This window comes from Pleurodeles waltl, chromosome 2_2 (assembly GCF_031143425.1).
Source record: "Pleurodeles waltl isolate 20211129_DDA chromosome 2_2, aPleWal1.hap1.20221129, whole genome shotgun sequence".
In the NCBI taxonomy this organism is placed as follows: Eukaryota; Metazoa; Chordata; class Amphibia; order Caudata; family Salamandridae; genus Pleurodeles; species Pleurodeles waltl.
The window spans coordinates 2,294,712-2,308,671 of NC_090439.1; the positions used below are offsets into that span (position 1 = coordinate 2,294,712).

A 13,960-nucleotide genomic window follows, 5' to 3' on the forward strand; every position below is an offset into this window, starting at 1 on the left:
TCATTTTTTAGCGTGAACCCCTTCCTTGCGTTAATGATATGCAAGGGAGGCGTTCCCGTCTTAAAAAATGACTCCCAGGCCTTTACGTGGTATTTATACTCCCGGGCAAAAATGACGCCCGGGAGTGGGCGTGGCCAAAAACAGTGCATTTGCGCCGCTTTTTAACGCCTGGGTCAGGCATGGCGTTAAGGGACAAGTGGGCTCAAAATGAGCCCAGAGTGCCCTCCCCTGCCCCCAGGGACCCCCCCTGCCACCCTTGCCCACCCCAGGAGGACACCCAAGGACGGAGGGACCCACCCCAGGGACATTCAGGTAAGTTCAGGTAAGTATTTTTTTTTTTTTTTTTATAATTTGTTTTGGCATAGGGGGGCCTGATTTGTGCCCCCCTACATGCCACTATGCCCAATGACCATGCCCAGGGGACATAAGTCCCCTGGGCATGGCCATTGGGCAAGGGGGCATGACTCCTATCTTTACAATGATAGGAGTCATGTTGATGGGGGATGGGCGTCGTTAAAAAATGGCGCAAGTCGGGTTACGACGATTTTTTCGACGTAACCTGACTTGCCCCATTTTAAGACGCCCATACGCCATTTTCCCCCTACGCCGGCGCTGTCTGGTGTACGTGGCTTTTTTCCACGCAAACCAGGCAGCGCCGGTCTGCTTGCGCCGGCTAACGCCATTCCATAAATACGGCGCCCGCATGGCGCTTCAGAATGGCGTTAGACGGCGCAAAATTTTTTGACGCTAAACTGCGTTAGCGCAGTTTAGCGTCAAAAAGTATAAATATGGGCCTATACGTCTAACAGTACACAATGAGGCTACAGTCAGACATATAGGAGTTCCATGACCAGACAGAGGCAAGAAGCCTAAGGAGGGTTGCCTTTATTGGAGTATAGACTGCGATGTGACTTGCAATATCCCTTTAGACATACAGCTGGGAGTTATTACTCTGCATAACAGGGGGGCCCTGCCTGTCGGATTCAGACCTGGGTCTTTCAGCAGAGATTGTCTAGCTACTTGCCTAGATAGCGTGGCCATGCAGATCTGTATCCAGGCCTTGAGGGTTAGCTTTGTAGGAGAACTCCAAAGACCCTTCTTAGAGCCCCTTCTGTTTTTACTGACAGCGGCAGGTGGTCAGATGGCGACGCTTCAGGATACCACTGATGCAGGGCCTACTGTTAGTGGGCTCCCATCACTAACAACTGATGGGAGTCTAGACATAAAGGCATCAGTGTGCCTGACCGGTGTGCACTATTAAGGTAAGGACTAATGCATGTTTCCCTCCTTCGACAGATAAGATCGTAGAGGCGGGTAGGAGGATGACACTGAAATCAATAGTTGCTTATCAGCAAGCACTACCATGTCACTGCTGGAGTTTAATAAGCCACTACAAAAGGGAACAGATACACTGCTTATAATTAGAAAATAATGTAAAACATTTATAGGGCGATAGCAAACTCAGTCGTAAATGTTGTTTTCAGCTGTCTGTGCCTTCGGTGTGATTTCCCTGTTTCTCTTCATGAGCAGATTATATAGTAAAACACACAACTGTAACTGATATTAACTGAAAAACAGAAGCATATCATTAATTAAAAATGGAAGCCTCATATGAAGACATAAGATTACCAGTTGTGCTTGAGTGAGGTATTTCTTCCACCAGAGGTACTTGTGCATGGATGGAATAACAGAAAGGCCATAGTAGGAGTACATGAGAACATGGATGAAGCTATTGAGGGTTGGTCCAAAGAAACCTGTGGAAATACAACACAAACGCAGCTGCTTTAGTCATGAGTTATTCTGGCCACATTTTATATACTAAGAACATGTCTGCCTGCACATTTGCATGAGAATCCGGCCACAGAGGGATACCTCGGTACACCAATGTTCTAGTCATAGGAGTAACTCGTTTACCTGATGTGTGGTGCATCTTTTTTCTACTTGTGTAGCGGAGCACAACTGACAACCTCTCCACTTGAGATTCAGCCCAAAACGTGAAGAGGGAGATGGTTAACTTTAAATCTGTATTTCCATCATAAATGCGTTTTTTCTGTTTAACTTATTTTATAATTAACCACTCAGTACCAAAATTTGTACATTAAAAAGGTTGTCATGAAAATGTGGCAAGTCAAAACTGGAAAGTAACAATTCAGCGGTTCAAAGAGTAAAAGATAAATAAGGTCTGCAATGTTAACCAGCACCCTACAAGTTTGTTTTGACAAGACAACTGTTGCATAAATTTTTACTAAAATTGACAGGTCATCGGAGATAACAGCAATGACGCTTATTTACAGTTGTATACAATTTGAATTAGTAGTTGAGTTGAAAATCTGAATTAATTAGCTTGGTGTCAAAAACTCCTATCAGCCTTCCTAATTAGTATTAGAACACTGGAATGGGAGCTCAAATAAAAACAAGGGAGTGCTCCAGGCTTCTAATGTCTGGTAGAAACCTGGAGCGCCAACATTCCAATGTTGTCTTTCACAGCTGTTGCTCTGAACAAAGGCCTCACGGAGCCCCATGGGATTTTAATCCTCTCGGCTCTGAGAGGCCTTTGTTTTATTTGTTACAACATTTTGCCCTTTAGTGGTGGAATGTTTTAATAGCCTTATAGCCCTCCGTAGCTGGGCTAAACCGGCATTAGAGTCCTGTTCCTTTGTTAAAGGTTGGAGCGGGCCTTCAATGGGCGCAATAGCCCACTATAGGGCTATAATATATGATGAGTGGCTGGCACAAGCTCAATGGTTAAATCTTACCCTCAACTACTGCGCAGGAGCGGCAGACTTCTCTGGAATGTCAAATTTCAAAAGACTTTGATTGGTCTCAGCAAACCTACAAATAAAATCAAAATGTTCTGGCACTTGACCGCTTAGCTTGCATACAGTGAATGGAGGTAGGTCCACAGTCCTTAATTCTGATTTATGGTCATTGGCAGTTTTAGATGAATGAATGAACCATTTACATAGCCCACAGCTTCCAAAAAGTCGTCCCGGCAGTGACTGGCAGTGCCTGTTTCTCGCCTGTGTTTTTTTTTCTAGACTATCACTTGGGTTTTACTGAAAAAACATAAACTAGTGGTCTATAAAATTATAATTGGGATGCAAATCTTGAAATTGATAGACTATATACTTTTTTGGTTAAAAGAAGATTATGGTGTGCTTTTTACCCCAAAATTGTATTTGCTGAAAATGTTTCTCCCACAAATGTTAATTCAGAGAGATGGCATAACTATGAAAGATATCAATAAAGAGTATCAACTAATGCTTTAATGGAAAAGGTCCGCACTAACGATAAATCAATCACTGGCATAGCCTTACATGCTAAAGGCAACCCTCCTCACTGATACAATGTCCATCTCTACCAACAAGCCTCCCTTAGCTACCTCACATAGCCCCATCTACCTTAAAACATGTCACTTGATTCTGTTGTCAATGAACATGTCATACTATCACTTTCCTTTCTTCCTTATTTGCCCCCTTTATAGTCTTCCTCATTTCCCCAACTACACTTGATAGAACATCACATAATTTCCACTCCCCACCACCACCAACCATCCAAGCTGATTTTTCAACTCTGCCTGAGACAACCCTCCAACTTGACTGCAACCGGCTACCAAGGACAACCATCCCTGTGGCATTTTTCTGCCCCCACATCCTTTCGTAACTTTTGACTGGTCACCAATCCTAAACGTCCTAGAAATCCCCCTCCAAAACTTTTGCCACCACACCTTCATATTTAAAAGATACTCATTCACCCAAAAAGGCAAATGTGCCTCATTGCACAGTAATCCTTCCTCCTCAAACTTCATCTTTGAAACCGTTCAAAAGAACAAAATCCTTTCATTGCTCCCTAACCTTCCTTCTCCCTTTATCGCATGTAGCCAGAATGCTGCTTCCAGCCACCACTCTGCAAAATCAATTATGCACAAACGGGTCCAGTCAGTATTTATATTCCGAAGTTCTCTTCACCGCCGTATACAACCTCAGCCCATCATGTGTACTTGGGTATTGTTCAGCTAATAAATAAGGCCGCACTTTTCTCTTCTACAGCTTTGCAAAAGTTGATCAGTGCTGCTAACCCCATCCATTCCTGCCTTTTATTCCACACCCCTGCAATCCCATTACAAAACATCTAAACATACCTTCCACTCTCCCCCCTCATTGGCCAAATGAATACACATCTTGCTGCTCAGTCATGCCAACATATCGCTGTGCAGCCCCAGCATCTAATCCACATTGCCTTAGCCACAAAAAACAACTCCTTATCCCTATCCAACTGATCTGTTTTAATTTTTCTGCTCATAAGTCGAGCACTAACACACTAAATGCCCCAAACCATAACCATATCTGCAAAACTTAAATAAAGCCCTCTCCCAACTCAAATAGCACAACTGCACCAAACACCGGCAAAGTCACTGTCCCTGTTGTCTTTATCCTTACCTGTGCATTATTAACAGTGTACACCTTTTTTGCAGCAGATATGCTAATATGAGAAATGCTAATGAGTTGCGCGTAATAACTAATGAGGAAATTTGACATCTGATTAACAGTAATTGAAAATAATGTGTAATGTGCAAAATGTGCCCACGGGCAGTGGTCACCATCTGGGTTAACAGTACTAAATAATGTGAATGTTTAATAATTGTACTAATGTGTTATAATGAGAGATATAAATGTATGTTATGATGCTTCATATCCTTAAATTAGCTGTACCAGAGGCCTAGTTGGCACTGGGCATTGCTTGCTTAAACGCGGAGACGCGATGAGCTGCCGCAGACTGGAACTGGAGAAAAGAGACCTTGAACTGTACAGAGTTCACCATGAAACACTGCTAGAAAAACCTGCAAACTCACCCAGGAGACGATCAGAACAAATTGATACAATTATGTGTAGAGTAGGCTAAATGTACTTTCCTAGGACTTGAACAATAGAGCTGCAGACTAAGAGTTGGGAGAAACAATTTAGTATGATGTATTCATCAACAAGAGGACCAATCATGTTAATGGAACTTGACTCTCAAAATAACGTAGACAAGTGGTAAACAGAAATTATAGGTTAGAGTCATAACCCCTGATAAGGTTGACCAATGGGCAATTTGTGGGACGGACTGAGAGACCCTAATAAAAAGTCATGACATGAGGGGAAAAATCAGAACGGAGAGGTGAAAGTTGATGACATCAGGAGACGCTGTCCGAAGTGCTGAAACTTGGGCTTGCTTCCTGTGAGCCCAAGTCTTATTGATGACTGATGACCTATAGACGAAGTCTGACTCGTTGCTGATCTATCTTGGATAGGTAGCTAAAACCTGACTGACTAATGAATGCTTTTTCTTTGTAGGTACCAACTGCGCTGTTTTAAAATAATTGTTTTTCTCTTCTAGTTAGATTTTCCAAATTAATGATTTTTGACTCAATTGTGTTAGCATGAAGACCCACATGCTGATGCTAATTTGGAGATAGGTAGGCTGACAGAGGTGACTTAGGGTGACTTAGACAGACTGACTTATATTGCTGAATTATTCGATTGCTCATGAATTGCTATGCTTTGTTTAACGTTGGTTGCATATTAATAAAGTGCTGAGAATTCATTGCTTATGTTGCTAATAAAGTTTGGAAATCATGATATTGTTGAATAAAGGTTTATGATTAGAATTGTAACTAATAGCGAATAAAACTAACTAACTTTCATATGAGTGATGGTGGTTTTTCTGATTAGACTAGTTCATGGTAAATTAAGTTGATTGTATTGATATTTTGAAGTTTTCTTTTACTTGCTATGCTTGACTAGGATACCCTATGTGATCCAAAAGATTCATCGACCTATATGCATCCCATTGTAAGTTTACTTACTAAGTACAGGGCGCGCTAGCACCTTATTTCCATGCTGAACATGCATAACCCTAAGAGCACTTACAATAAACACACCCCATACTAATTTATTGGGAAGGCAACTGAGACTAAACTTTTCAAATTAAATTCAACATATATCGAATGACATCCTCCATTCGGTGTTCTCCATATATTTTCCCATGTGTCCCACTTTACACTTTGATTAAAAAAACTGCCTCATAACTGTTATGTCTCACTCAATCCTGCTAGAAAATCCTTGCCTTACTCTTGCCTCTCTGTCCAACCCCCATTCATATTCAGATACAACACGAACACGGTACTCAATGACAACATCCCACAGTCACTGAACTTCATGTCATACTATCACCCAACTTTATAATTCAAGAAAATTCTACATGGTGAATCCCATATCTACCTCAATATCGATTGCCCCAGGTGTCACTGATTTATTACCTTTTGTCCTTTTTGGCTACTGCTGCACGGTTATACCACCAGCCGTATTACGAGTTCCATAGGATATAATGGACTCGTAATACGGCTGGTGGTTTATCCGTCACTTTACCGTCACTTTTGGGACGGATTAACACCTCCTCCAAAGTTGTAATAACCCCCACTATCTTTTACAATTTGAGGAAGAAGTTTCTTATTGCTTTTACCCAGAAAACCAAGCATTAAATCTCAAGTATCCTATTTGTGATGTTTCGGTTACTTCTCTCTGCTCACTATGTAATGGAGATGGATTTGGAAAAATGTAAAAAGTATCAACACCAAAAACGCACGCCAAGATATTTTTAAAATTTCAAAAAGTTAGGTGATATTGTGGAGAAGATGGTATATCTCTCCTGCTTCTCTATTTCCTATAATATTACCCAAGACCTTCAAAACCTTCTGCCAAAGCTCCATGAAGAACACTAGTGAGCATCACATTATATGCAAATGGCAGCTAAATTTACTTCCAGATTTAAAACAGTCCAGAGAATCAAGTCAATAACACTACATCCCTTTACCACATATTCCACTGGATGAAGGAACACTTACTTTACAAGAATTGAGTGTAAACAGAAATCTTAGTTCAGTGAAGGCCAGAACCTGACTCCTTAAACTTCACCTAGCTCCATGGCAGCTGACACAAAGAATTAGAAATCTAGGAATTGTAATCACCTATCTCTAGTTGCACTGTCAGGACAACACCCTGGTTAAAGAGGTCAACATGCGGCTTTGCATTATACAAAAAACCTTTTTCTATAACCAGCCACCAGGTGGAGTTCACAAGAGGATTTCTGATGGTACGCCTTGCGTACTGCAGTTATCCACACTTGGCTCCCAAAGTACCTCACTGGCAGCCTTCAAATGCTGCACAACCAGTCAGACAGAATTAGTCTGAACCTTTGCAAATAAGTCCACATTAAACCAGCCCTAACCACACAACACTGGGTCCTGATGGAAGTTTAAAATCAAGTTAAAGGTCCAGTGAACTGTTGAGGGCTTACTCAGGGGACAGGTCAAACTTATGCCTGGAACACACAATGTCGCACTTTTAGAGTGCTCTTTGGGCTTTCTGATACAATCAAGCAATTACAAATTGGCATGGAATATCGTCTACAAAACAAGAGTGGGCATTCAAAATTAGATTTGTTAACCAGTGTTTTAAAATCAAATGCTCCAGATGGTTCAGTAAATAGATAACTCTGAAAGGATATACATTCATGTTCCTCCTCCTTTCTTTTTAATTCTTCGATTGGACATTTAGATGTTGTTTTAAATAATATGGGCCATATTTATACTTTTTGATGCACAACTGCGCCAATGCAGTTGTGCGTCAAAAATTTTACCGCCGGCTAACGCCATTCCAACGCGCCATGCGGGCACCTTATTTAAGGAATGACGTTAGCCGGCGCTGCGGACTGGTCTGAGTAAAAAAAAATGACGCACACCAGGCTGCGCCGTCGTAGGGGACAATGGGGGTTGTGCATCAAAAAATGGTGCACGTCAGGTCTGAGGCAAAAATCAGGCCTCAAACCGGACTTGCGCCATTTTGTTTGACACACAACCCCCATTGACATGACTCCTGTCTTAGCAAAGACAGGAGTCATGCCCCCTTGCCCAATGGCCATGCCCAGGGGACGTCTGTCCCCTGGGCATGGTCATTGGGCATAGTGGCATGTAGGGGAGCCCAAATTAGGCCCCCTTATGCCACTTTAAAAAAACGTTAAAAATATTTACCTGAACTTACCTTTACTTACCTGGGATGGGTCCCCACATCCATGGGTGTCCTCCAGGGGTAGGCGAGGGTGGCAGGGGGTGTCCCTGGGGGCAGGGGAGGGCACCTCTGGACTCCTTTCGAGCCCACAGATCCCTTAACGCCTGCCCTGACCCAGGTGTTAAAAAACAGCGCACATCAGGCTGGGTGCCGTTTTTTAAGGCCCACCCCCTCCTGTGCGTCAAAATGACGCTGGGGTATAAATAAGGCGCACAGGCCTTAAAGTCATTTTTTGGAAGGGAACGCCTACCTTGCATATCATTAACGCAAGGCAGTTTACTGCTTCCAAAAAATTACGCACACTGTAGAATTCTGACGTCGATGGGGTCGGGCATCAAGGCTTAAATATGGGGCAAGGTTTGCGCCAAATGTTTTGACGCACATTCGGCGCAAACAGAGTATAAATATGCGCCTCTATATATAAAACCTTTGTAATGAAGATAATTGTCACTTAAGAAGGCTGACCAAAGTTCAAGCAAAGCGGATTACATTTAAAGAACATATGCCATTCGGACAGAATATAAAATAAGGTTGATAGATTTATTTACACAGAGGGGCCCCCAAAAATACTTGTGTATACCTCCACCACTCTCAATTTAGCGTCTGTTTATCAGGCTGGGGTTTCCTTTTATACTGTTGACTGAAGCACCCTTCATGGCTTAAGAATTAACGTGTAGATTATTTGGATCAATTGACCAATTTTCGTACCTATTTTCCGCCTTTTTGGTGATGAGGCAGACGCTGTTAAAACCTAAGTTTAACAGGCATGGGTTTAGGTGTTGCATGGACTCTGTAATTACCTGCCCAGAAGATGATGACCCACATAGTTGTTTGGTGAAATTTATATATTATGCAATGTTGTCTTTTAACCCCTTCGATGCCAAGGACCAGCTGGTCTTGCCCTCGGCTGCTGCGCCGAGGACGAGACCAGCTCGTCCTACACCTGACCCATAGGGGGAGCGCTAGCCCCCCGTGGGCCTCCCACCCCCACCCTCCCATCAGGAATGGAAGGGGAATCGCTTCCCCTTCCACCCGACCCCCGCCAACCTCCCAGTGACGTCTGATGATGTCAGCACGCAATCGCGTGCTCACCTCATCAAAGGTCGCCCCCACCACGCTGGAAGCTCAGCTTCCAGCATGGATCAGGGGCTGTGGGCAGGCAGATGCATGAAAGGAAAGGCCTTTCCTTTCCTTCCCTGACTCTGTGAGCATTTCCTGCAGCACGATCGTGAAGCAATCGGGCTGCAGAAATGCCCACTTGAAACCAGGGAGTTTATTTATTTTTATATTTATATATAAGGGGAGCGACCCCTTAGGCAAGGGTCGCTCCCCTGAGGGGCAAATTATTTTTAGGCCATTTCTGTCCCCTTGGAGGCAGATCAGCCTATTTTTATTAGGCCAATCTGCCCCCAAGGGGGCAGAAACCACTATACACCAGGGATTTTCTTTTCAGGTCACCTACACGCAAGGGGAGCGACCCCTTAGGCAAGGGTCGCTCCCCTGGGGGGCAAATTTATTTTAGGCCATTTATGCTCGCCTTGGGGCCAGATCAGCCTATTTTAATTAGAACGATCTGCCCCCACGGAGGGCAGAAACCACTAGGCACCAGGGATATATATATATATTTTTTACAGATGGGGAGTGCCCCCTTAGGCAAGGGTCGCTCCCCTGGGGGGCCATTCCGTTTTAGCCCATTTCTGCCCTCCTTTGGGGCAGATCAGCCTATTTCTATTAGGCTAATCTGCCCCCTGGAGGGGCAGAAACCACTTAGGCATCAGGGGTTGGTGTGTGTTGTTTGGGGGGGAAGCCCCTGGGGCAAGTCTCACTCCCCATGGGGGCACATTACTGTTGCTAATATCTGCCCCCCTTGGGGGCAGATCAGCCTATTTTAGGAAGGCCCATCTGCCCCGGAGGAGGGCAGAAAGCCCAGCAGAGACCAGGGAAGATTTTTTTTTTTTTTTACAAGAGGGTGGGGTTATAGCCATACCTCTACCCCAAATAAATGGGGACAAAGTTGTTCTGCCCACCGGTTCTGGTTTTATATTTGGGCCATGAGAACTTGTCTAATTCTCAAAATCATCCAACTTGGAATAGTGAGGGCTGCACTTTTTGGAATTTGGGATGCTGCCAGGTAGAAAAATCTACGAGACCTAGCCACATCTGAAAACTAAACATCTGGGTGAGTCCAGGGTGGTGTGCTTCACATGCACCCTGCACCATTTTCCTACCCACAATGCCCTGCAAACCTCCAACTTTTCTTGAAATCACATATTTTCCCCACATTTTTGTGATGGAACCTTCCAGAATCTGCAGGAATTCACAAGATTCCTACCACCCAACACTGTTGCATCTATATCGAAAAAAATTCTTTCACACTTGTCGGTCTAAAAACATTTTTTTTCAAACTGCCCTTTTGAACCCACTTAGGTTCCCCCTCAATTTCAACATGTTTTTGGCTCTTCCCTGTCACAGGTACTTGGCCCACCTACACAAGTGAGGTATCATTTTTATCGGGAGACTGAGGGGAACGTTGGGTGGTAGGACATTTGTGCCGGTGCCGTGATCCCACACAGAAATGTGGGGAAAAGTTGACATTTTTTTAGCTAAATTTGAGGTTTGCTGGATCGCAAGTCACACCTCCCTGAAATCCCTTGGGTGTTTAGTTTTCAGAAATGTCTGGTTTTGGTGGGTTTCCCTATATGGGTGCTGAGCCCAGGACCAAAAACGCCGTCCCCCCCTCAACCCGCCCCACAAAAACAGGTAGTTTTGTATTTGATAATTTTGATGTGTCCACATAGTGTTTTGGGGCATTTCCTGTCACGGGCTCTAGGCCTACCCACACAAGTGAGGTACCATTTTTATCGGGAGACCTGGGGGAAGGCTGGGTGGAAGGAAGTTTGAAGCTCTCCTCAGATTCCAGAACTTTGCAGTACTGCATGTGAGGATAAAAATTGTTTTGTGTGCCAAATTTTGAGGTTTGCTAAGGATTCTGGGTAACAGAACCTGGTGAGAGCCTCACAAGTCACCCCATCCTGGTTTCTCCTGTGTATCTAGTTTTCAATAATTTATAGGTTTGGTAGGTTTTTCTAGGTGCCGGCTGAGCTAGAGGCTAAAGTCCACAGCTAGGCATTTTGCAAAAAACAGGTCAGTTTTCTTTGGGAAAATGTGATATGTCCTCGTTGGGTTTTGAGGAATTTCGTATTGCGGGCACTAGGCCTACTCACAAGTGAGGTACTGTTTTTATTGGGAGACTTGGGGAAATGCTGAGCTGAAGGAAATCTGTGGCTCCTCTCAGATTCCAGAATTTTCTATCACCGAAATGTGAGGAAAAAGTTTTTTTGTTTTTTTTGGCCAAATGTTGAGGTTTGCAAAGGATTCTGGGTAACAGAACCTGGTGAGCGCCCCACAAGTCACCACATCTTGATTCCCGTAGGTGTTTAGTTTTGAAAAATGCACAGGTTTGGGCGGTTTCCCTAGGTGCCGGCTGAGCTAGAGGCCAAAATCCACAGCTAAGCACTTTCCAAAAAACGTGTCAGATTTCAATGTAAAAATGTGATGTGACCATGTTGCGTTTCCTGTCGCGGGCACTAGGCCTACCTACACAAATGAGGTACCATTTGTATCGGGAGGCTTGAGGGAACACAGAATAGCAGAACAAGTGTTATTGCCCCTTGCCTTTCTCTAGCTTTTTTCCTTCCAAATGTAAGACAGTGTTGAAAAAAAAAATTGAGTAATGCCCTGAAATTGACATGCTAGAATAGGGACAGTGGAATTCAGAGATGTGCAAATTATCACTGCTTCTCACCACCTTATCTTGTCTTACTTTGGAAATACAAAGGTTTTCCTTGATACCTATTTTTCACTCTTTATATTTCACCAAAGGAATTGCTGTATATCCGGTATACAATCAAAACACATTGCAAGGTGCAGCTTCTTCATTGGCTTTGGGTAGCTAGGGTTCTTGATGAACCTACAAGCCCTATATATCTCCGCAACCACAAGAGTCCAGCAGACGTAACGGTATATTGCTTTAGAAAATCTGACATTGCAGGTAAAAGTTACAGTGCAAAACGTGGACAAAAATGCCAGTTTTTTCACCTCAATGTCAATACTTTTTTATTTCAGCTGTTATTTTCTGTAGGAAAACCTTGTAATATCTATACAAATAACCCCTTGCTGAATTCAGAATTGTGTCTACTTTTTAGAAATGTGTAGCTGTCCGGGAACCAGTATTGGTTTCACACTCATTTATGTCACTAACTGGAAAGAGGCTAAAAGCACAAAAAATAGTAAAAATGGGGTATGTCCCAGTAAAATGCAAACATTGTGTTGAAAAATGTGGTTTTCTGATTCAAGTCTACCACAAACCCTTTGTTGATGCCATTTTCAGGAAAACAAACACAAGCTTTCTTCTGCAGCCCTTTTCCACATTTTGTTTTTTAAACAAAATTTTCACTCTGTTTTGGCTAATTTCTTGGTCTCCTCCAGGGGAACCCACAAACTCTGGGTACCTCTAGAATTCCTAGGATGTTGGAAAAAAGGGACGCAAATTTGGCGTGGGTAGCTTATGTGGACAGAAAGGTATGAGGGCTTAAGCGCGAACTGCCCCAAATAGCCCCCAAAAAAGGCCTGGCACATGAGGGGGAAAAGCCTGACAGTGAAGGGGTTAATGATTTATTTATAAACAATATTATTCAGCTCCATAATGCGTGACTAAATTGTTTTAGCACGTGTAAGGCTACAGCATGTGCTATCTTGTTTTTAAAGTCTTATTTTTAGCTGTGTAATTTTATCTTTGCTATAGTTTTAATTAACGTAATCAAGTTTTGAACGGAACTTAAATATGTGAATATACTATTTATTATCATATGCATAATTTTACGAGGTTTTTGCCAAGATGGTTGCTGCTATATCAAAATGTCATCTGCTAAAGACTACCACTGTTGAGTGTTTTGATGACACATCTCTGGCCGACATGGCATTATACAAAAATCAATGAAACAAAAATTAAAAAGTGTACGTAAAATAAATAAAAAGCAGAATCACACAGTCAAACATTAATAACATAGAATGCTAAAAAACATCAAGCAAATACTGTTAATCCAAGTTAAAATGATAGTGACATAAATTAATTGTAATAAGTTGTGCTTTATTAACAATAAAATACATGTAGTGTATACAAGTTCTATATGAGTTTAACAAGACGTTGACAATGGCTGATAAAATGTTTTGATTATTTTTCTGATTGTGTATCACTCAATCAATTTCAACGTGTGTAAGGTTGTTAATTTATTAGAGTTTTAGTAGCAGTTGGGTTTGGGTGGTAGACTTTCTGAATTACTTCCCTAACCTTTTAAAAGCCAAATTGAACTTAAAAACAACTTTTAATAATTGACAAGGTTTTAAATGAAAGCAGTATTTTATGGAATACAAATCCAAGTTCAATTTTTTAAAAACAAATAAATAAAAACCATGTTTACATGCTTATAAAAATTGCTTTTTCCTACTTTAATTTTTATGGATACTTTGTCAGTAAAATGTTTATTAGGCAATTTTGTCTCCACTTTTCATACCATGGTTTGGCACAAATTCAAAAACATTATTCATGCAACATCGCACGCTTTCCCACACAAGTTTGTGCCCACCAGATTTACAGGCAACTATATGTGAAAACAGCGGGGAATCTGGGATAAAACGCCAAATACAGAATCCACTGAGCCGCCTCCGAGTCCTCAGCAGTTTAAAAAAAGGAGTAGTACTTGGATGAAAACCGTCCAAAACACAATGCACATACACAAAATATTATTCTTTTATAACAAAAATAATGAAATTAGGAGGATGCACTGGGAAGA

The 13,960-nt window shown here is 42.4% G+C and overlaps 1 protein-coding gene across 2 annotated transcripts in view; it reads right to left on the reverse strand.

Moving 5' to 3' along the window:
• Positions 1 to 13,960, reverse strand: part of ELOVL2 (ELOVL fatty acid elongase 2) — a 384,348-nt gene that overhangs the window by 38,195 nt on the left and 332,193 nt on the right. For both annotated transcript variants that reach the window (XR_011200871.1, XM_069219411.1), the window contains exon 6: positions 1,630 to 1,754. Coding sequence is in view for 1 of the 2 variants with exons in the window: in XM_069219411.1 (XP_069075512.1) it covers positions 1,630 to 1,754 (125 nt within the window). In the remaining variant the exon portion in view is untranslated. The remainder of the gene's footprint in view (positions 1 to 1,629; positions 1,755 to 13,960) is intronic.